The sequence below is a fragment of the Acipenser ruthenus genome, chromosome 43 (assembly GCF_902713425.1).
Source record: "Acipenser ruthenus chromosome 43, fAciRut3.2 maternal haplotype, whole genome shotgun sequence".
NCBI lineage: Eukaryota > Metazoa > Chordata > Actinopteri > Acipenseriformes > Acipenseridae > Acipenser > Acipenser ruthenus.
The window spans coordinates 10,046,402-10,068,622 of record NC_081231.1 but is presented as its reverse complement, the minus strand read 5'-3'; the positions used below and the strand labels follow the sequence as shown (position 1 = coordinate 10,068,622).

The following is a 22,221-nucleotide window of genomic DNA, read 5'->3' as shown; positions in this document are numbered from 1 at the left end:
CTTTCAAGCCTGGGGTCTGTACATCATTAATGGCAGGATCAGAGGGGACTCTTTAGGTAGATTCACATACTGCTCAGCTCTTGAGACTAGCGTAGTTGATTACGCCATCACTGACCTGGACCCCTCCTTTATTAATGCATTCACTGTCAGGCCACAGTCAAATTACTGTGTTCCTACAAAGAAAAGCACAGCCCAGTAACACACTAATACAGCCATGCAAGCTGTACCATCTGAACCATACTTATAAATGGGCTCCAAACAGCACAGAGGAATTCGATAAAGCAACTGGGTCTCCTGAAATCACTAACCTTACTGACACCTTCCAAATTATTATATTTGTTAGAGTTATTATTAATATAATAATTATGATCATTGTTATTATTTTTGTTATTGTAATTATATTTTTCATATGATATGTAATGTAATTGCTTTAGCAATACTGCTGATGTCTGTCATTCAAATAAAGCAACTTTGAATTGAATTCAATTGAGAAGACGGAGGGAGAGAGGGGAGGAGAGAGAGGGGAGTGGAGAGGGAGGGAGGGAGGGAGGCGAGAGATGGGAGCAGAGAGAGAGTGGAGATGAGAGGAGAGGGGAGAGAGGAGAGGGAGGGAGGGAGAGGAGACAGTGGCAGAGGAAGGAGAAAGAAGGGAGGAGAGGAGAGATGTGTGGAAGAGAGGTAAGAGGGAGGTAGAGGCTAGAGAGGAGAGAGAGGGGACAGAGGGATGGAGAGGATAGAGAGGGGAGAGGACAGAGGAGAGAGGGAGGTAGAGGGGAGAGGAGAGTAGGGAGAGGACAGAGAGGGGGAGAGGATAGAGAGGAGAGAGAGGGGGGAGAGGTAGGGAGAGGAGAGAGGGGTAGAGGAAAGGGAGGGGAGAGGGGGGAGGGGTATTTGCACATAAACATAATTAGGGCTTCGGATTTCTGTTTTTTCATCCTGAGCTTTCTCATCTACTTAAGAATCTAAGGAATTTGTGCTTCTCAATCACAACTGTACAATTGATTTAATTTACGTTTTTTTTTCTAAATGGGCTTTTAAATTGTAAGTCTTACTTTTTCATTGCAAAGCAGAAGCGACTCATCTTTATTAATGGCAATACAGTCACGCACAGCGATTGTAATAAAGTGAGTCCAGCATAAAATACTTTATTGTTCATTCTAGCTTTAATGAAGAGGAGTCTCTTATTAACATGTCGCGATCTCGTTTGCACGTCCTGCTTGTAAATGAAAAATGAAGGCTTGGCTGATTGAAAAGCCCATTTAGTTGTTTCACAGAATGAATCAAGTTTACTATGAACACGTTTCTCAGTTGTGATTGAGAGACACAAACTGCTTCACAGGATCAGATGAATTCTTAAAGCAGAGTAGAAAAGTCGGGTAAAACACTGACAATCAGAAGCCCAGCCTCGAGTATACACTGGGATATGCATCCCCACTGAGGAGAAGAAGAGAGGAGAGAAGGATAGAGGGAGGGGTACACTCATGAGAGGAGAGGTGCAGACAGGCTCCAGATTGTGATACTCTTAATAATGTGTAGAAAGAATGTCTGTACCAAGTTTCATCACAATCAGATCAGCAGTTCTCTAGATGCATGTCAAAGTGTAACATATGGAGCCCTGTAGTGTCTACATGTGATCTTCACAGGGAGTTCACAATCTGGGGCATTATAACTAAACAAACTTTCTCCTCTCCTTTTCAGTGTTTCCTTTGGGAGGCACACAAGGCTGGCGTTGCTGAGCTGGGAGTGCACAGTGAGGTTTAAATTCTGGGTCAGGATCATAGGTTTCTGTGTCATATTACACACATGAATGTGCATCAGGGCAGACTGAGGCTGATAGGCAGGATCGATATTTGGTTTTTAAAATGTGGAAACCCACGCTCACAAGCAGCACTGCTTAACTCTTTAAGGACCAAGCATTTATAATGTGGTTAACCCTTCAAAGACCAAGCAAGTTCTTTTCTTCTGAACACTCTGGGGAGCATTATAAAGCACTTCAGAAACCAGACAAGCTTTTCACTTTTTTTCAAAACGATATTTCATTTATTTTCTTTTTTAACGTTACGTATTTTTCTATTATTTTGTATTCTGCTTAGAGATACAAATATAAAAATGTCTTATTCTATGACCCGAGGGACCTTCCAATACTTCCTGAAAGTTTTGTTGAAAAATATTGATGTTTTTTTGGGCAAATTACAAAAGACACTGTTTCACCTGAAGTGATTGCAATGACAGAATACACGTTTATCCTCAGGGTCTTTAGAAGCAATAATGGACACTACTCTCGATTAATTACTCAAAATAAATATGTATAAATAAAATAATAGTTCTTCACTCCATTATTATCAGCAATAAGGACAAAATAATAAATAAATGTAGTTCCTGAAACATGAACCCTTATATCCACTCGTTTGATATTTAGAAATGTTGTAAAATCATATATATTAAAACACACGACAGAATAAATGTTCTAATATAACTATAAGTCAAATATATTGAATTTATAGTGTAGTATTTATAGTGTATTGCTGTAAACAAGTTCCTGTGTCATGTTTTGACTCTGTGTGCTGCTGTGAAATGCCTCTGTCCTTTACAAATTAAATGTCCGTCTCAGTGACGTCACACGAATAAACAACCAATCAGGCAGTGAAGTTCAACCCCTCCCCTATCCAATGACATGTGTTAACAAGCTGTACTGCAAAGTATGGTGTCCCAGCAAGTCAAAGAAACGAAGTGTGTTTTAATCGTGTTTACCTGGTCACGGGCCCAGAATGACACTTCAGTATGATCGTGTTACACCATCACATCCTTAAAGGGTTAATGGCAGTGTCAGAGACAACAACTAGAGTTTCTGAATGTTTAACTAGGAGTCCGGATTGCTGGTTATTACAATTTAACAAATCCTCTCACAGTCTCTGTTTATTTCAATATCCTATCACCACATTCCAGCCCTGGGGATTCAACAGCAAGAAACAAAACACTTCTTCACTGTATTAGTGCTGTTAAACACGTTAGCTTGACGACACAACAGTATCTATAGAAGGATATAACTGAGGGAACAAGATGTTATTTTAAGTGAAATGCTGAAGTAAATGTATTTTTTAAACTCATGTTTAAATGTAACGGCTCTCAAGCATCGACTCCTCCTCTCATCCGCGCTCAGTCTGTGAAGTGAAGCGTCAGTGAGCTTTCACAATGCCACTCCCCGGAACTACACCCCTCTTCTCTGAGTGGACAGCTAAACCGAGATCCCTGCTATCATTGGATGCTTCAAGTGTCCATTAAAGAAATGATTGATGTTATGAACTGGAGTGATTCCACCTATTGCTCTCCATTTTGTTTTATTAAATCTTGAAGCAGCCAATGATAGCGCTAGCAGGGAGGGACTTTTTAGTGAATTGGAACCCTCCGTCCTAAAGTGAAATATGGGGACTGGGATTTAGTTATGATCAGTGATAATAAGCTCAGTTACCCGGAGATCATTGAAAGATCTCAGAGACCATGAGACTCAATAGAAAACCAACAGAAAGGCAGGTATGAGTCACAGCCAGATAATACGCACCCTCGCTGCCTGGATGAAAAATGCTTTCCTGTTAGAAATGCACTGATGGTATGGAAGTCCGTATTTGTTTTTATGGGTGCGCGTGCGTAGCGGCGTTCCAGTTATGTGAACCCCTGCCTATTAGCATCCATGACATTTTTATGAACCATTTCAGAATGTTCCATTTAAAACTAAATAGCTGCACAACTAATATCTCATCGTTGTTATTTTTCAGACTCTTCATAGTGTGTAGAACAATTTGCGATCCTAATGAATATCACTACACTGTATCAGCATCATGCACATCCCTATTTAAAACAGAACATGTGTGAAGAGTCAGGCAGGTACACATGGAGGTGTGATGCAATCCACACACTGTGTGAAGAGTCAGGCAGGTACACATGGAGGTGTGACACAATCCTCACGCTGTGTGAAGAGTCAGGCAGGTACACATGGAGGTGTGACACAATCCTCACACTGTGTGAAGAGTCAGGCAGGTACACATGGAGGTGTGACACAATCCTCACACTGTGTGAAGAGTCAGGCAGGTACACATGGAGGTGTGACACAATCCTCACATTGTGTGAAGAGTCAGGCAGGTACACATGGAGGTGTGACACAATCCTCACACTGTGTGAAGAGTCAGGCAGGTACACATGGAGGTGTGACACAATCCTCACACTGTGTGAAGAGTCAGGCAGGTACACATGGAGGTGTGACACAATCCTCACACTGTGTGAAGAGTCAGGCAGGTACACATGGAGGTGTGACACAATCCTCACACTGTGTGAAGAGTCAGGCAGGTACACATGGAGGTGTGACACAATCCTCACACTGTGTGAAGAGTCAGGCAGGTACACATGGAGGTGTGACACAATCCTCACACTGTGTGAAGAGTCAGGCAGGTACACCTGGAGGTGTGACACAATCCTCACACTGTGTGAAGAGTCAGGCAGGTACACCTGGAGGTGTGACACAATCCTCACACTGTGTGAAGAGTCAGGCAGGTACACATGGAGGTGTGACACAATCCTCACACTGTGTGAAGAGTCAGGCAGGTACACATGGAGGTGTGACACAATCCTCACACTGTGTGAAGAGTCAGGCAGGTACACATGGAGGTGTGACACAATCCTCACACTGTGTGAAGAGTCAGGCAGGTACACATGGAGGTGTGACACAATCCTCACGCTGTGTGAAGAGTCAGGCAGGTACACATGGAGGTGTGACACAATCCTCACGCTGTGTGAAGAGTCAGGCAGGTACACATGGAGGTGTGACACAATCCTCACACTGTGTGAAGAGTCAGGCAGGTACACATGGAGGTGTGACACAATCCTCACACTGTGTGAAGAGTCAGGCAGGTACACATGGAGGTGTGACACAATCCTCACACTGTGTGAAGAGTCAGGCAGGTACACATGGAGGTGTGACACAATCCTCACACTGTGTTTTGCCATCGCCTTCATTTCTCAGTTAATTTATGCGAATAAAAATATCAAAACAATTGATATCATGTTGTAAAGATCTCTCTGCAATGTGTTTAGCACAGGAGATAGCAATGGTAAGAGTGTGTTTGTTATAAACACTAAGGCGTGTTCTGTAATAATTTATAAATTATACATTGCTGTTATTGTATAAGGCTGTAAGAGTTTAAATGGTAAGTAGATAAAAAATATTTTCGTTTAAATAAAATTAGTATACGTTTAAACCCCACTTGAGAAATAAAGAATGTGTTTCCTTATATTACGTCTTTTTCTACATCTGTAACTTACAGTAGTTTTGCCTTTTTACATTTGCGTCAACCCCCAATCCCCCTCCTCTCCTATCCTATCGTGGTGTTCTCTCATGTGATCGGTCCTCAACCAATCAAAGTGATGTGCATTAATCAACTATTTCCTCTAATGCGGTAGTAAAGACTGTAATAACACGTGTGAAAGTACTGTCAGGTGTACAGTTTGTTCAAGCAGTTTAGTTTATCGGGGAGGCTCCACTTGTACAATGCTGAACCACCTTCGACTGATGCATCCACAGAGCATCACTGAAGGATCAGTCACTGCAAGCCAGGCACGGATTACACAATTTACGCGCCCGCGGTCTTGTGACCCAGTAAAAGCTGAAAGGATATCAGAACTAAATGCAGAAATGATTGCACAAGATTGCTTGCCCATTCGCACAGTGGAAGGTGATGGATTTCGCCAGTTGCTGTCTTTCATTGAGCCCGATTACAAGGTACCATCATGTCTATTCGTACTAAATTGAATACACGTCTGTATGACACTGTGAAAACTAATTTGCAAGAAGCCCTAGATAAAGCTACACACATACGCTTGGCGACAGACTGCTGGTCATCAAGAGCACAAGATTCTTACATTTTGTTTCTCGCGCTCTACATCGCTGATGAATGGGAGTTTAAAACTGCAGTCTTGTGTACAACAGAAATAGAAGAACGTCATACATCTGACCTACTTGCCAATTTTGTTCAAAACGTAGCAGACTCTTGGAATCTTCACGGCAAAGTTGTAGCTGCTGTTCATGATAATGCTTCAAACGTGCGGAGGCTTGGAGAAATGAGCTGCAATGCTCAGGATCATGGTTGCACTGCACACTCGCTGCAGCTTGCAGTTCAGGCTGGTCTTAAAACTGACCACATCTCTCGCCTGCTTGGAGAAGCACGACATCTTGTGGGTCACTTTAAGCACAGCACTTGTACTTGGAACGCGCTTCAAGAACAGCAACACGTAATGAATCTTCCTCAACATCAGCTTGTTCAGCATGTTAAAACACGCTGGAACACCGACTTTCTCATGTTGGAGCGTCTCTTGGAACAAAGGTGGGCAGTTTGTGCTGTCTTCAGTGATAGGAGAATCACCAAGCTTACAGATGCCCGCACACTTGAAATGAAAGACGAGAGCTGGCAAATTGCTGAATATCTAGCAAGCACATTAAAGCCGCTGTACTGTGCTACAACTGTTCTGTCTGGCGAGACCACTTCAAATGTGTTTGCATCTTTCATACATCCACTAATGCATGGGTTAATTAGCAACCATCTCGTTGTTTCAAATGAAGATTTGCCTTCCATCAAAACGTTTGGGACGATAAAGAATGAAATGCACACAGCGATCTTCCCAGCCACTGAAAACACACTCGCAGCCGTCGACAACGAAGCCTCCACCTCTCAAACAGAGAGCGAAACAACCCCACCTGCAAAGAAAGGCTGTGAGGATCCCCGCTCAACTCTGTGTTTTCTTCTAGGGAGACAGCGCGAAGCTCCACCGGCATCAAATGTAAATGAACGAGAGCTTGAGCAGTACCTATGTGAACCCCATTTGGATGTTGAAAGTAACCCACTGAAGTGGTCGGCAGTGAATGATCACAAATACCTGCGACTGGCAAAAATTGGACGCAAATACCTCACCGTGTCAGCTATTTCAGTACCAGTCGAGAGACTTTTTTTAAAGGCTGGGAATATTGTGACAGAGCTGAGAAGTTCACTGGACCCAGAAAATGTTGACAAACTAGTTTTCTTGCAGAAGAATCTAAAAAGTGGATTTTACCGTTGAAGTACGCTATCTAAGTTTCTTCCCCTTACGTTTTCATTTTATTTTTTGTAAATTATTTGGTTATTTAGCAGACGCCTTTATCCAAGGCGACTTACAGAGACTCGGGTGTGTGAACTATGCATCAGCTGCAGAGTCACTTACAAGTGCGTCTCACCCGAAAGATGGAGCACAAGGAGGTTAAGTGACTTGCTCAGGGTCACACAGTGAGTCACTGGCTGAGGTGGGATTTGAACCGGGGACCTCCTGATTACAAGCCCTTTTCTTTAACCACTGGACCACACAGCCTGTAAATACATAACAAATGAAAGAAACTCTTTGATTTTGGACTAAAGTTTTCTGACATGGATTATTTGAAGTTTGAGGACTGCAGTTTAATGTAAAAAAGTTAAATGTATTCTCTGAAAAAAGGCACAAGACAAGTATAAAGGTAAGATCAGTTTTTCTTCATAATATATATTTATATATGCTTATTATGTTTGACTGTGTGAATCTGTCAGAAATACTTAAAATACAAAACAGATTAAAATGGGTCTTAAAATAATGCAAGTAAAATATACAAATGTGAAGTTACTGAAACATAAATTGTTTGCCCGTTTAAACGGTTAAACGACCGATTAACTCTGGGTTTAAACGTTTAGTCAATTAAACGTAGATTTACAGCCTTATTATTGGAACAACTGCAGACTTTTTATTATGACATGAACTGATCAATACTATAAAATAATAAAACATGCATGACCCATGTTGTTATTATTATGAAAAGCAATGGTTAGCTGTGTGTTTGTTGAAAACACTAAAGGGTGTTCTGTAACACTTCAAACCAGATAGGAGTTATAGAAATGAATAATAAATCAACAAGCATATCAGCCTCTAGCAAACAAGTAGTAAAGTGAACCAGTACCTGATGCAGCATGAATCTCTTCCCAGACTAGAAGTAAGAAAGAGCTGTCATTCATCTTCCCCGGGGACACCAGTGCAAGGTCTTTGTATTCCAACGACCAGAAGAATGGATAGAGTTTCTCATTGGGATTGAACTCCATGTCAGTGAAAGTGTAGATATGAGATCTGGTCTCCACATTGTAAAAGGAGAGCTGCCCTTCCTCATAATCCAGATACACCCGCAGCTTCTGGGGCTTCAGGCTCGGGGGGAGGGGGGTCTGGGGGTCAGTGAGAGCAGTGAACTCATCTTTATCTTCATCTCCACTCCACCCCACAGTCCAGTAACCCTGCTGGGGGGTCATGCTGAACTTCCCCTTCTTCGGGGCAGACTCTCTGCTGACTCCTAATCTCCAGAATGTATTCTCTCCCACCCCCAGCTCCCAGTAGTGTCTCCCTGAGGTGAAGCCCTCCTTGCCCAGCACACAGCGCCTGTAATCAAATCTCTGGGGATTGTTATGATCCTGCCTTTTCCTTCTCACTTGTTTCTCATCCACAGGCAGGGTGAGCCGGGGGTGTGCTGTATCGAGGTCCAGTGTCAAACTGTCAACTGTGAAGAAGTGAGGAGACAATAATAATAATAATAATAATAACAATAATAATAATAATAATAATAATAATCCATCCATTATCTATAACCGCTTAATCCTATAGAGGGTTGCGGTGAGCCGGAGCCTAACCTGACAGACACAGGGGTGCAAGGTCTACACCCTGGATTGGACGCCAGTCCATCGCAGGGCAACTAAGAGGCAATTTAGAGAGGCCAATCCACCTAGCCAGCATGTCTTTGGACTGTGGGAGGAAACCAGAGTACCTGGAGGAAACCCAGCGAACACGGGGAGAACATGCAAACTCCACACAGACAGACCCCTGAGTCCGGACTCAAACCCAGGACCCTGGAGCTATGAGGCAGCAGCGCTAACCACCACGCCACAGTGCCGCCCATAATAATAATAATAATAATAATAATAATAATAATAATAATAATAATAATAAAGTGAGTGTTTATAGTGTGCTCTCTGTATCAATTATATGGCCAGAGGTAAAAAAGCAATGTGGCAGAACACACCACACAATATACATACCTAGGCCTGACCATCAGTGCATCACGGAGCTTTAACCTGGCAGTGAATGCACTAAAAGAAAAAAGCCTGCAGAGCTTTTTATACCATCAAAAGGAGGCTTTATAAAATAAATCTACCTGTCAGAATCTGGCAAGAGTTATCCAGTACAAGGCCCTTCTAACCCAAGAGCTCAGCCCAGGGTCCTGAAGCTCAATGCACTAACCCACACTAACACTAACCAGCTTCAGGACAGCTCTGCTACAGCACTGCCAATCAGAGTCAACCAAACTGTAACACAAATCAAAAACTCCTATCTGGAACATTGGGACAAAGAAACAAAAACCCCAAATAAACTGGATTGCTATCGAGCCCTAAAAAGAGACTTTACTCTGGAGGGGATCTCTTCACTGTCAGAGATACAAAGCAGAGGCAGATCCTGACCAAGTACAGGCTCAGTGACCACAGCCTGGCCATTGAAAAAGGCCGACACAGGCAGACCTGGCTACCCAGAGAGAACAGGCTCTGTGGTCACTGTGAGACAGGAGAGGTCGAGACAGAGATGCACTTTCTCCTGCACTGTGAGAAATACAACCAAACAAGAGACAAATTCCTTAAAAAAAATGACTATTTCCCTCCCACACTTCCCACAATTGGCTGACCCAGAAAAACTGGCAGCCCTACTGGGAACGGGACACACAGCCCCACTGGCTGCCCAGTATGTGTGCGCCTGTCACAGCCTGAGGGACACACAGTGAACACTCTGCACAGGACGTTACTTCAATAACACTACTCTGAGTTACATTCTATATACCAGCGGTCATTATTATTATTATTATTATTATTATTATTATTATTATTATTAGTAGTAGTAGTAGCAGTATTAGTTTTGTTGTTATTGTTGTTGTAAATCTATTGTTCATATGATATGTAATGTAATTGTTTTGGCAATACTGCTGGTGTCCCATGCCAATAAAGGAGAGGGAGGGAGAGAGGGAGAGATGGGAGAGGGAGGGAGGGGAGAGAGGGGCAGATGAGAGAGTAGAGAGGGAGGGGAGGAGAGAGGGAGAGGAGAGTATGATGGAGGGAGGGAGAGGACAGACAGGTGAGGGGGACAGTGGAGAGGGACGGTAGGTAGGGAGGGAGAGTAAAGGTGAAGGAGGTACAGGGAGAGAGAGGGAAAGGGAGAGAGAGGAGATAGAAAGGAGGGTATGATCGTGGGAGGGAGAGGACAGAGGAGAGAGGGAGGGAGAGATAGAGGAGGGTATGGTGATGGGAGAGGAGAGAGATGGAAGAGGAGAAAAAGGAGAGGGAGGGAGAGAAGAGAGAGGAGGGTATGATGGAGGGAGGGAGAGGGAGAGGAGAGGGGAGGAGAGAGAGGAAGGACTAGTCACATGACACCCCCCCCACTTCTCCACATACACAGGAGAGAAGGGTTTTGTCGTGTGTGAAGTTGTGAGGGGGCTCGATTAGGGCGGGTTTGATAATTTAAAGCGATTTGCACCCCTGTCAAGGATGCTGGGTTCAGGATCAAAGGTTTCAGTGTCATCTTACACACATGAATGTGCATCAGGGCAGACTGAGGCTGACAGGCGGGATCGATATTTGGTTTTTAAAATGTGGAAACCCACGCTCACAAGCAGCACTGCTTAACTCTTTAAGGACCAAGCATTTATAATATGGTTAACCCTTTAAGGACCAATCATTTATAATGTGGTTAACCCTTTTTTGGTAGTAGTTGACTCTCTTCCTATAAAAATTCACTAAACTTCTATTTTTACAGTAGCATCTTGGAACTCTTATTTTCTTCTGAACACTCTGGGGAGCATTATAAAGCACTTCAGAAACCAGACAAGCTTTTCACTTTTTTTTTCAAAACGATATTTCGTTTCTTTTCTTTTTTAACGTTACGTATTTTTCTATTATTTTGTATTCTGCTTAGAGATACATGTATAAAAATGTCTTATTCTATGACCCGAGGGACCTTCCAATACTTCCTGAAAGTTTTGTTGAAAAATATTCATGTTTGGGCAAATTACAAGACACTGTTTCACCTGAGTGATTGCAATGACAGAACACACGTTTATCCTCAGGGTCTTTAGAAGCAATAATGGACACTACTCTCGATTATTTACTCAAAATAAAGATGTATAAATAAAATAATAGTTCTTCACTCCATTATTATCAGCAATAAGGACAAAATTAGCTGTGTATTTGTTGAAAACACTAAAGGGTGTTTGTAACACTTCAAACCAGATAGGAGTTATAGAAATGAATAATAAATCAACAAGCATATCAGCCTCTAGCAAACAAGTAGTAAAGTGAACCAGTACCTGATGCAGCAAGAATCCCTTCCCAGACTAGAAGTAAGAAAGAGCTGTCATTCATCTTCCCCGGGGACACCAGTGCAAGGTCTTTGTATTCCAACGACCAGAAGAATGGATAGAGTTTCTCATTGGGATTGAACTCCATGTCAGTGAAAGTGTAGATGTGAGATCTGGTCTCCACATTGTAAAAGGAGAGCTGCCCTTCCTCATAATCCAGATACACCCCCAGCTTCTGGGGCTTCAGGCTCGGGGGGAGGGGGGTCTGGGGGTCAGTGAGAGCAGTGAACTCATCTTTATCTTCATCTCCACTCCACCCCACAGTCCAGTAACCCTGCTGGGGGGTCATGCTGAACTTCCCCTTCTTCGGGGCAGACTCTCTGCTGACTCCTAATCTCCAGAATGTATTCTCTCCCACCCCCAGCTCCCAGTAGTGTCTCCCTGAGGTGAAGCCCTCCTTGCCCAGCACACAGCGCCTGTAATCAAATCTCTGGGGATTGTTATGATCCTGCCTTTTACTTTTCACTTGTTTCTCATCCACAGGCAGGGTGAGCCGGGGGTGTGCTGTATCGAGGTCCAGTGTCAAACTGTCAACTGTGAAGAAGTGAGGAGACAATAATAATAATAACAATAATAACAATATTATTATTAATAATAATAATAATAATAATAATAATAATAATAATAATAATAATAATAATCCATCCATTATCTGTAACCGCTTAATCCTATAGAGGGTTGCGGTGAGCCGGAGCCTAACCTGACAGACACAGGGGTGCAAGGTCTACACCCTGGATGGGATGCCAGTCCATCGCAGGGCAACTAAGAGGCAATTTAGAGAGGCCAATCCACCTAGCCAGCATGTCTTTGGACTGTGGGAGGAAACCAGAGTACCTGGAGGAAACCCAGCGAACACGGGGAGAACATGCAAACTCCACACAGACAGACCCCTGAGTCCAGACTCAAACCCAGGACCCTGGAGCTATGAGGCATCAGCGCTAACCACCACGCCACAGTGCCGCCCATAATAATAATAATAATAATAATAATAATAATAATAATAATAATAATAATAATAAAGTGAGTGTTTATAGTGCGCTCTCTGTATCAATTATATGGCCAGAGGTAAAAAAGCAACGTGGCAGAACACACCACACAATATACATACCTAGGCCTGACCATCAGTGCATCACGGAGCTTTAACCTGGCAGTGAATGCACTAAAAGAAAAAAGCCTGCAGAGCTTTTTATACCATCAAAAGGAGGCTTTATAAAATAAATCTACCTGTCAGAATCTGGCAAGAGTTATCCAGTACAAGGCCCTTCTAACCCAAGAGCTCAGCCCAGGGTCCTGAATCTCAATGCACTAACCCACACTAACACTAACCAGCTTCAGGACAGCTCTGCTACAGCACTGCCAATCAGAGTCAACCAAACTGTAACACAAATCAAAAACTCCTATCTGGAACATTGGGACAAAGAAACAAAAACCCCAAATAAACTGGATTGCTATCGAGCCCTAAAAAGAGACTTTACTCTGGAGGGGATCTCTTCACTGTCAGAGATACAAAGCAGAGGCAGATCCTGACCAAGTACAGGCTCAGTGACCACAGCCTGGCCATTGAAAAAGGCCGACACAGGCAGACCTGGCTACCCAGAGAGAACAGGCTCTGTGGTCACTGTGAGACAGGAGAGGTCGAGACAGAGATGCACTTTCTCCTGCACTGTGAGAAATACAACCAAACAAGAGACAAATTCCTTAAAAAAAATGACTATTTCCCTCCCACACTTCCCACAATTGGCTGACCCAGAAAAACTGGCAGCCCTACTGGGAACGGGACACACAGCCCCACTGGCTGCCCAGTATGTGTGCGCCTGTCACAGCCTGAGGGACACACAGTGAACACTCTGCACAGGACGTTACTTCAATAACACTACTCTGAGTTACATTCTATATACCAGCGGTCATTATTATTATTATTATTATTATTATTATTATTATTATTATTATTATTATTATTATTAGTAGTAGTAGCAGTATTAGTTTTGTTGTTATTGTTGTTGTAAATCTATTGTTCATATGATATGTAATGTAATTGTTTTGGCAATACTGCTGGTGTCCCATGCCAATAAAGGAGAGGGAGGGAGAGAGGGAGAGATGGGAGAGGGAGGGAGGGGAGAGAGGGGCAGATGAGAGAGTAGAGAGGGAGGGGAGGAGAGAGGGAGAGGAGAGTATGATGGAGGGAGGGAGAGGACAGACAGGTGAGGGGGACAGTGGAGAGGGACGGTAGGTAGGGAGGGAGAGTAAAGGTGAAGGAGGTACAGGGAGAGAGAGGGAAAGGGAGAGAGAGGAGATAGAAAGGAGGGTATGATCGTGGGAGGGAGAGGACAGAGGAGAGAGGGAGGGAGAGATAGAGGAGGGTATGGTGATGGGAGAGGAGAGAGATGGAAGAGGAGAAAAAGGAGAGGGAGGGAGAGAAGAGAGAGGAGGGTATGATGGAGGGAGGGAGAGGGAGAGGAGAGGGGAGGAGAGAGAGGAAGGACTAGTCACATGACACCCCCCCCACTTCTCCACATACACAGGAGAGAAGGGTTTTGTCGTGTGTGAAGTTGTGAGGGGGCTCGATTAGGGCGGGTTTGATAATTTAAAGCGATTTGCACCCCTGTCAAGGATGCTGGGTTCAGGATCAAAGGTTTCAGTGTCATCTTACACACATGAATGTGCATCAGGGCAGACTGAGGCTGACAGGCGGGATCGATATTTGGTTTTTAAAATGTGGAAACCCACGCTCACAAGCAGCACTGCTTAACTCTTTAAGGACCAAGCATTTATAATATGGTTAACCCTTTAAGGACCAATCATTTATAATGTGGTTAACCCTTTTTTGGTAGTAGTTGACTCTCTTCCTATAAAAATTCACTAAACTTCTATTTTTACAGTAGCATCTTGGAACTCTTATTTTCTTCTGAACACTCTGGGGAGCATTATAAAGCACTTCAGAAACCAGACAAGCTTTTCACTTTTTTTTTCAAAACGATATTTCGTTTCTTTTCTTTTTTAACGTTACGTATTTTTCTATTATTTTGTATTCTGCTTAGAGATACATGTATAAAAATGTCTTATTCTATGACCCGAGGGACCTTCCAATACTTCCTGAAAGTTTTGTTGAAAAATATTCATGTTTGGGCAAATTACAAGACACTGTTTCACCTGAGTGATTGCAATGACAGAACACACGTTTATCCTCAGGGTCTTTAGAAGCAATAATGGACACTACTCTCGATTATTTACTCAAAATAAAGATGTATAAATAAAATAATAGTTCTTCACTCCATTATTATCAGCAATAAGGACAAAATTAGCTGTGTATTTGTTGAAAACACTAAAGGGTGTTTGTAACACTTCAAACCAGATAGGAGTTATAGAAATGAATAATAAATCAACAAGCATATCAGCCTCTAGCAAACAAGTAGTAAAGTGAACCAGTACCTGATGCAGCAAGAATCCCTTCCCAGACTAGAAGTAAGAAAGAGCTGTCATTCATCTTCCCCGGGGACACCAGTGCAAGGTCTTTGTATTCCAACGACCAGAAGAATGGATAGAGTTTCTCATTGGGATTGAACTCCATGTCAGTGAAAGTGTAGATGTGAGATCTGGTCTCCACATTGTAAAAGGAGAGCTGCCCTTCCTCATAATCCAGATACACCCCCAGCTTCTGGGGCTTCAGGCTCGGGGGGAGGGGGGTCTGGGGGTCAGTGAGAGCAGTGAACTCATCTTTATCTTCATCTCCACTCCACCCCACAGTCCAGTAACCCTGCTGGGGGGTCATGCTGAACTTCCCCTTCTTCGGGGCAGACTCTCTGCTGACTCCTAATCTCCAGAATGTATTCTCTCCCACCCCCAGCTCCCAGTAGTGTCTCCCTGAGGTGAAGCCCTCCTTGCCCAGCACACAGCGCCTGTAATCAAATCTCTGGGGATTGTTATGATCCTGCCTTTTACTTTTCACTTGTTTCTCATCCACAGGCAGGGTGAGCCGGGGGTGTGCTGTATCGAGGTCCAGTGTCAAACTGTCAACTGTGAAGAAGTGAGGAGACAATAATAATAATAATAATAATAACAATAATAATAATAATAATAATAATAATAATAACAATAATAATAATAATAATAATAATAATAATAATAATAATAATAATAATAATAATAATAATAATCCATCCATTATCTGTAACCGCTTAATCCTATAGAGGGTTGCGGTGAGCCGGAGCCTAACCTGACAGACACAGGGGTGCAAGGTCTACACCCTGGATGGGACGCCAGTCCATCGCAGGGCAACTAAGAGGCAATTTAGAGAGGCCAATCCACCTAGCCAGCATGTCTTTGGACTGTGGGAGGAAACCAGAGTACCTGGAGGAAACCCAGCGAACACGGGGAGAACATGCAAACTCCACACAGACAGACCCCTGAGTCCGGACTCAAACCCAGGACCCTGGAGCTATGAGGCAGCAGCGCTAACCACCACGCCACAGTGCCGCCCATAATAATAATAATAATAATAATAATAATAATAATAATAATAATAATAATAATAATAATAAAGTGAGTGTTTATAGTGTGCTCTCTGTATCAATTATATGGCCAGAGGTAAAAAAGCAATGTGGCAGAACACACCACACAATATACATACCTAGGCCTGACCATCAGTGCATCACGGAGCTTTAACCTGGCAGTGAATGCACTAAAAGAAAAAAGCCTGCAGAGCTTTTTATACCATCAAAAGGAGGCTTTATAAAATAAATCTACCTGTCAGAATCTGGCAAGAGTTATCCAGTACAAGGCCCTTCTAACCCAAGAGCTCAGCCCAGGGTCCTGAAGCTCAATGCACTAACCCACACTAACACTAACCAGCTTCAGGACAGCACCGCTAAAGCACTGCCAATCAGAGTCAACCAAACTGTAACACAAATCAAAAACTCCTATCTGGAACATTGGGACAAAGAAACAAAAACCCAAAATAAACTGGATTGCTATCGAGCCCTAAAAAGAGACTTTACTCTGGAGGGGATCTCTTCACTGTCAGAGATACAAAGCAGAGGCAGATCCTGACCAAGTACAGGCTCAGTGACCACAGCCTGGCCATTGAAAAAGGCCGACACAGGCAGACCTGGCTACCCAGAGAGAACAGGCTCTGTGGTCACTGTGAGACAGGAGAGGTCGAGACAGAGATGCACTTTCTCCTGCACTGTGAGAAATACAACCAAACAAGAGACAAATTCCTTAAAAAAAATGACTATTTCCCACCCACACTTCCCACAATTGGCTGACCCAGAAAAACTGGCAGCCCTACTGGGAACGGGACACACAGCCCCACTGGCTGCCCAGTATGTGTGCGCCTGTAACAGCCTGAGGGACACACAGTGAACACTCTGCACAGGACGTTACTTCAATAACACTACTCTGAGTTACATTCTATATACCAGCGGTCATTATTATTATTATTATTATTATTATTATTATTATTAGTAGTAGTAGTAGCAGTATTAGTTTTGTTGTTATTGTTGTTGTAAATCTATTGTTCATATGATATGTAATGTAATTGTTTTGGCAATACTGCTGGTGTCCCATGCCAATAAAGGAGAGGGAGGGAGAGAGGGAGAGATGGGAGAGGGAGGGAGGGGAGAGAGGGGCAGATGAGAGAGTAGAGAGGGAGGGGAGGAGAGAGGGAGAGGAGAGTATGATGGAGGGAGGGAGAGGACAGACAGGTGAGGGGGACAGTGGAGAGGGACGGTAGGTAGGGAGGGAGAGTAAAGGTGAAGGAGGTACAGGGAGAGAGAGGGAAAGGGAGAGAGAGGAGATAGAAAGGAGGGTATGATCGTGGGAGGGAGAGGACAGAGGAGAGAGGGAGGGAGAGATAGAGGAGGGTATGGTGATGGGAGAGGAGAAAAAGGAGAGGGAGGGAGAGGAGAGAGAGGAGGGTATGATGGAGGGAGGGAGAGGGAGAGGAGAGGGGAGGAGAGAGAGGAAGGACTAGTCACATGACACCCCCCCACTCCTCCACATACACAGGAGAGAAGGGTTGTGTCGTGTGTGAAGTTGTGAGGGGGCTCGATTAGGGCGAGTTTGATCATTTTCAAAGTGATTTGCACCCCTGTCAAGGATGCTGGGTTCAGGATCAAAGGTTTCAGTGTCATCTTACACACATGAATGTGCATCAGGGCAGACTGAGGCTGATAGGCGGGATCGATATTTGGTTTTTAAAATGTGGAAACCCACGCTCACAAGCAGCACTGCTTAACTCTTTAAGGACCAAGCATTTATAATATGGTTAACCCTTTAAGGACCAATCATTTATAATGTGGTTAACCCTTTTTTGGTAGTAGTTGACACTCTTCCTATAAAAATTCACTAAACATCTATTTTTACAGTAGCATCTTGGAACTCTTATTTTCTTCTGAACACTCTGTGAAGCATTATAAAGCACTTCAGAAACCAGACAAGCTTTTCACTTTTTTTTCAAAACGATATTTCGTTTCTTTTCTTTTTTAACGTTACGTATTTTTCTATTATTTTGTATTCTGCTTAGAGATACATGTATAAAAATGTCTTATTCTATGACCCGAGGGACCATCCAATACTTCCTGAAAGTTTTGTTGAAAAATATTGATGTTTGGGCAAATTACAAAAGACACTGTTTCACCTGAGTGATTGCAATGACAGAATACACGTTTATCCTCAGGGTCTTTAGAAGCAATAATGGACACTACTCTCGATTATTTACTCAAAATAAATATCTATAAATAAAATAATAGTTCTTCACTCCATTATTATCAGCAATAAGGACAAAATATTAAATAAATGTAGTTCCTGAAACATGAACCCCTATATCCACTCGTTTGATATTTAGAAATGTTGTAAAAACATATACAGTGCCTATAGAAAGTCTACACCCCCTTTCAAAATGTTCACCTTTTGTTGCCTTATAGCCTGGAATTAAAATGCATACATTTTTTTTTCATTTATCTACACATCCTATCCCACAACTTCCAAGTGAAAAAAATATTCTAGAAATTTGTAGAAAATGAATTAAAAATAAATACTGAAATAGCTTGGTTGGATAAGTGTCCACTCCCCTTGTAGCAGCAATCCTAAATTAGCTCAGGTGTAACCAATCGCTTTTAAAATCACACACCAAGTTAAGTGGCCTCCACCTGTGTTAAATTGCAGTGATTCACATGATTTTAGGATAAATTCAGCAGTTCCTGTAGGTTCCCTGTGCTGGGTAGTGCATTTCAAAGCAAAGACTCAACCATGAGCACCAAGGAGCTTTCAAAAGAACTCTGGGACAAAGTTGTTGAAAGGCACAGATCACGGGATGGGTATAAAAAAATATCAAAGGCGTTGAATATCCCTTGGAGCACCTTCAAGATGGTTATTAAGAAGTGGAAGGTGTATGGCACCACCAAAACCCTGCCTAGATCAGGCCGTCCCTCCAAACTGGATGACCAAGCAAGAAGGAGACTGATCAGAGAGGCTACCAAGAGGCCAATGGCAACTTTGCAAGAGCTAAAGGCTTTTATGGCCAAGACTGGTCAAAGTGTGCATGTGACAACAATATCCCAAGCACTCCACAAATCTGGCCTGTATGGTAGGGTGGCAAGAAGGAAGCCATTACTCAAGAAAGCCCACCTTGAATCCCATTTGAAGTATGCAAAAAAACATTCAGGAGATTCTGTAGCCATGTGGCAAAAAGTTTTGTGGTCTGACGAAACTAAAATGGAACTTTTTGGCCTGAATGGAAAGCGTTATGTTTGGCGCAAACCTAACACAGCGCATCACCCAAAGAACACCATCCCTACTGTGAAGCATGGTGGTGGCAGCATCATGTTATGAGGATGTTTCTCATCGGCAGGGTCTGGGGCACTTGCCAGGATAGAAGGGAAAATGAATGGAGCAAAGTACAGAGAAGTCCTTGAGGAAAACCTGCTGCTCTCTGCAAGAAAGCTGAAACTGGGACGGAAGTTCACCTTTCAGCATAACAATGACCCAAAACACACAGCCAAAGCTACACTGGAGTGGCTAACGAACAAAAACGTAAATGTCCTTGAGTGGCCCAGTCAGAGCCCCAACCTAAATTCAATCGAAAATTTCTGGCATGACTTGAAGATTGCTGTCCATCAACGCTCCCCAAAGAACTTGACAGAGCTTGAACAGTTTTGTAAAGAAGAATGGTCAAATATTGCCAAATCTAGGTGTGCAAAGTTGGTAGAGATCTATCCCAAAAGACTCACAGCTGTAATTGCTGCCAAAGGTGCTTCCACCAAGTATTAACTCAGGGGGGTGGAGACTTATCCAATTATGATATTTCAGTTTGTATTTTTAATATATATTTTTTTTCTCAATAAAAACTTTTTTCCCCTTAACAGTGTGGAGTATGGTGTGTAGAGAAGTGGGAAAAAAATCATCATTTAAATGCATGAAACTGGGGTGTAGACTTTCTATAGGCACATGTGGCAATGTGCCCCGCCCCTGTGTGCATATTATGTGTTGTATGGTGCGTGCGTGTGTTAATGTTGGTGTATAGTCATTGGTACACGGGATATAAACGGGTCTGTGTTTCACGTGTATTTAAAAAGTGTAGATTTGTATTTAGGCACGAGGAGGGCACAAATCACTTCACGTGCTGGTTAAATGTAATATGTGAGCACGGGGTTGCACAGAATTAATTCACGTGCTGGGATTCAAGTGAATAATTAATTAGTAATTGAATCCCAGCACAACAGTATATATAGATGCACATTTCATTCAGTCGGGGTTAGGTGTTCGGTGAGTGGAGAACGGGATAGGAGACGGAGAAACTAAATAGTAAAAAAGTAAGAGCGTAAATATAAAGTGAATAACTGTCTCACTCACCGTGTTTCGTTTGTCTGTCTGTGCACTGTCTGTTCACTGTTTAGTCTGTTTTGTTTGTCTCTTTATTTTGGCATATAGTGCCGTGTCCTGTGTTTTTGTTTCAAACCTTTTATTTTCTGTTCTGTTTATTAAATGCTGAGCGAAAGCATTCGCTCAGCTTCACCAAACCACAAATCTCTGTCTGTTTATTTCCTGCTTCTGGTCTGACGCCACCCACTCCGGCCGTCTTTGTGACACGTGGTGTCATCGTGGGATAAACAGCGCCTTCAAGCGTCAGACCAGGAGAGGGGGTTTTGTGTTTAAAAAAAAAAAAAAAAAAAAAAAGTGAAAATGGAAGGCTGGAGAGACGGCTGCCGGGACCTGGAGGACCTCCTCGGGGGCCTCGAGGACCAAGGCTGGTGCATGGCCTGTGGAGTCTACGGACACACGGTGGCGATCTGCCCCTTCCAAGGTGAGGAGGAGGAGGAACCGGCCCAGGAGAGGAAGGTGGGGAGGAGGAGTAAGAAGAGAAGGGGGAAAGGAAAGCGGCAGCAGCAACAGCAACCACAACACCAGCCGGAGGAACAACAGCCCGGGTGTTACTGCTGCGCTGAGCCTGGGCATTCCAGCACCAACTGCCCCTGGTACCCCCTCGGACAGCTACCCCAACTATGCCCCATCTGCAGAGGTGAGCACTTCGTGGCCCACTGCCCTGTCCATTAGGAGAGGGAGGAGCAGGGGTCGCCTCAGTCTCCACCACCAGCAGGGGGGGGTAGACTGCTGCTCCCACCGCCCCAACCACAACTGCAACAGCGGCCAGAGGAGCCAGAGAACCTGTTCCCCTGGTGCACCTGGTGCGGAGAGGTGGATCACCGCTGGAGGGACTGCTCCGAGGTGCCACCGAGCTGGTGCGGGCGATGTGAGGAAGGGGGACACGACTGGTCGGGATGCCCCTATGCCAGCTCGCCAGTACCCGAGCGGGAGGAGCCAGAGCGTCCACAGCCCGAGCGGGAGGAGCCTGAGCGTCCACAGCCCAAGCGGGAGGAGCCTGAGCGTCCACAGCCCAAGCGGGAGGAGCCTGAGCGTCCACAGCCCGAGCGGGAGGAGCCTGAGCGTCCACAGCCCGAGCAGGAGGAGCCTGAGCGTCCACAGCCCGAGCGGGAGGAGCCTGAGCGTCCACAGCCCGAGCGGGAGGAGCCTGAGCGTCCACAGCCCAAGCGGGAGGAGCCCGAGCGTCCTACGTCTGAGTGGGGAGCCCGAACGTCCACAGCCCAAAAGGGAGGAGTCGGTACGTCCACAGCCCAAAAGGGAGGAGTCGGTGCGTCCACAGCCCAAAAGGGAGGAGTCGGTGCGTCCACAGCCCAAAAGGGAGGAGTCGGTGCGTCCACAGCCCGAAGAGAGGGAAGTCGGGGCTTCCACAGCCCTAGGACCCAAGCTGCCAGCAGAGGGAGAATGCCTGCTAGTTTCCCCGTCAAAAGCGGAGCCGCACCAGTTCCCTGCATGAGAGGCAGAGCAGCACCAGTCCCCTGGAAAAGGGGGAGACTACACGCTGCTCCCACCTCCATCGGCAGGAGACTACACGCTGCTCCCACCTTCACCGGCAGGAGCACAGCAGCCGGAGCTGCCTCTGCCTCCGCCACCTACACCGGCAGGAGCAGAGCAGCCGGAGCTGCCTCTGCCTCCGCCACCTCCACCGCCAGGAGCAGAGGAGCAGGAGCTGCCTCTGCCTCCGCCACTGCCAGAAGCAGAACAGCAGGAGCTGTCTCTGCTTGCCGTACCTCCACCACAGGGAGTACGGTGGCCGGAGCCCCAGAAAGGGGAGCTGTCGGCCACGAAGAAGGGGGAGGAGGTCTGGAGACCACCAACCCCAGCAGCAGTTTCGCTGCCGGAGATCGTGGGGGAGGTCCGGA

General features: G+C 44.5%; 1 protein-coding gene across 7 annotated transcripts in view; it reads right to left on the bottom strand.

Moving 5' to 3' along the window:
* The window catches only part of LOC117965865 (uncharacterized), a 189,850-nt gene that overhangs the window by 11,030 nt on the left and 156,599 nt on the right, over nucleotides 1-22,221 (bottom strand). For 6 of the 7 annotated variants that reach the window (XM_059011949.1, XM_059011947.1, XM_059011950.1 and 3 more), the window contains 3 exons: nucleotides 14,912-15,496; nucleotides 11,432-12,016; nucleotides 8,003-8,587 (listed from right to left, as the gene is read on the bottom strand). In XM_059011949.1, coding sequence (XP_058867932.1) covers nucleotides 8,003-8,587; nucleotides 11,432-12,016; nucleotides 14,912-15,496 — 1,755 coding nt within the window. The remainder of the gene's footprint in view (nucleotides 1-8,002; nucleotides 8,588-11,431; nucleotides 12,017-14,911; nucleotides 15,497-22,221) is intronic. The other variant, XM_059011952.1, reaches the window with a different exon arrangement.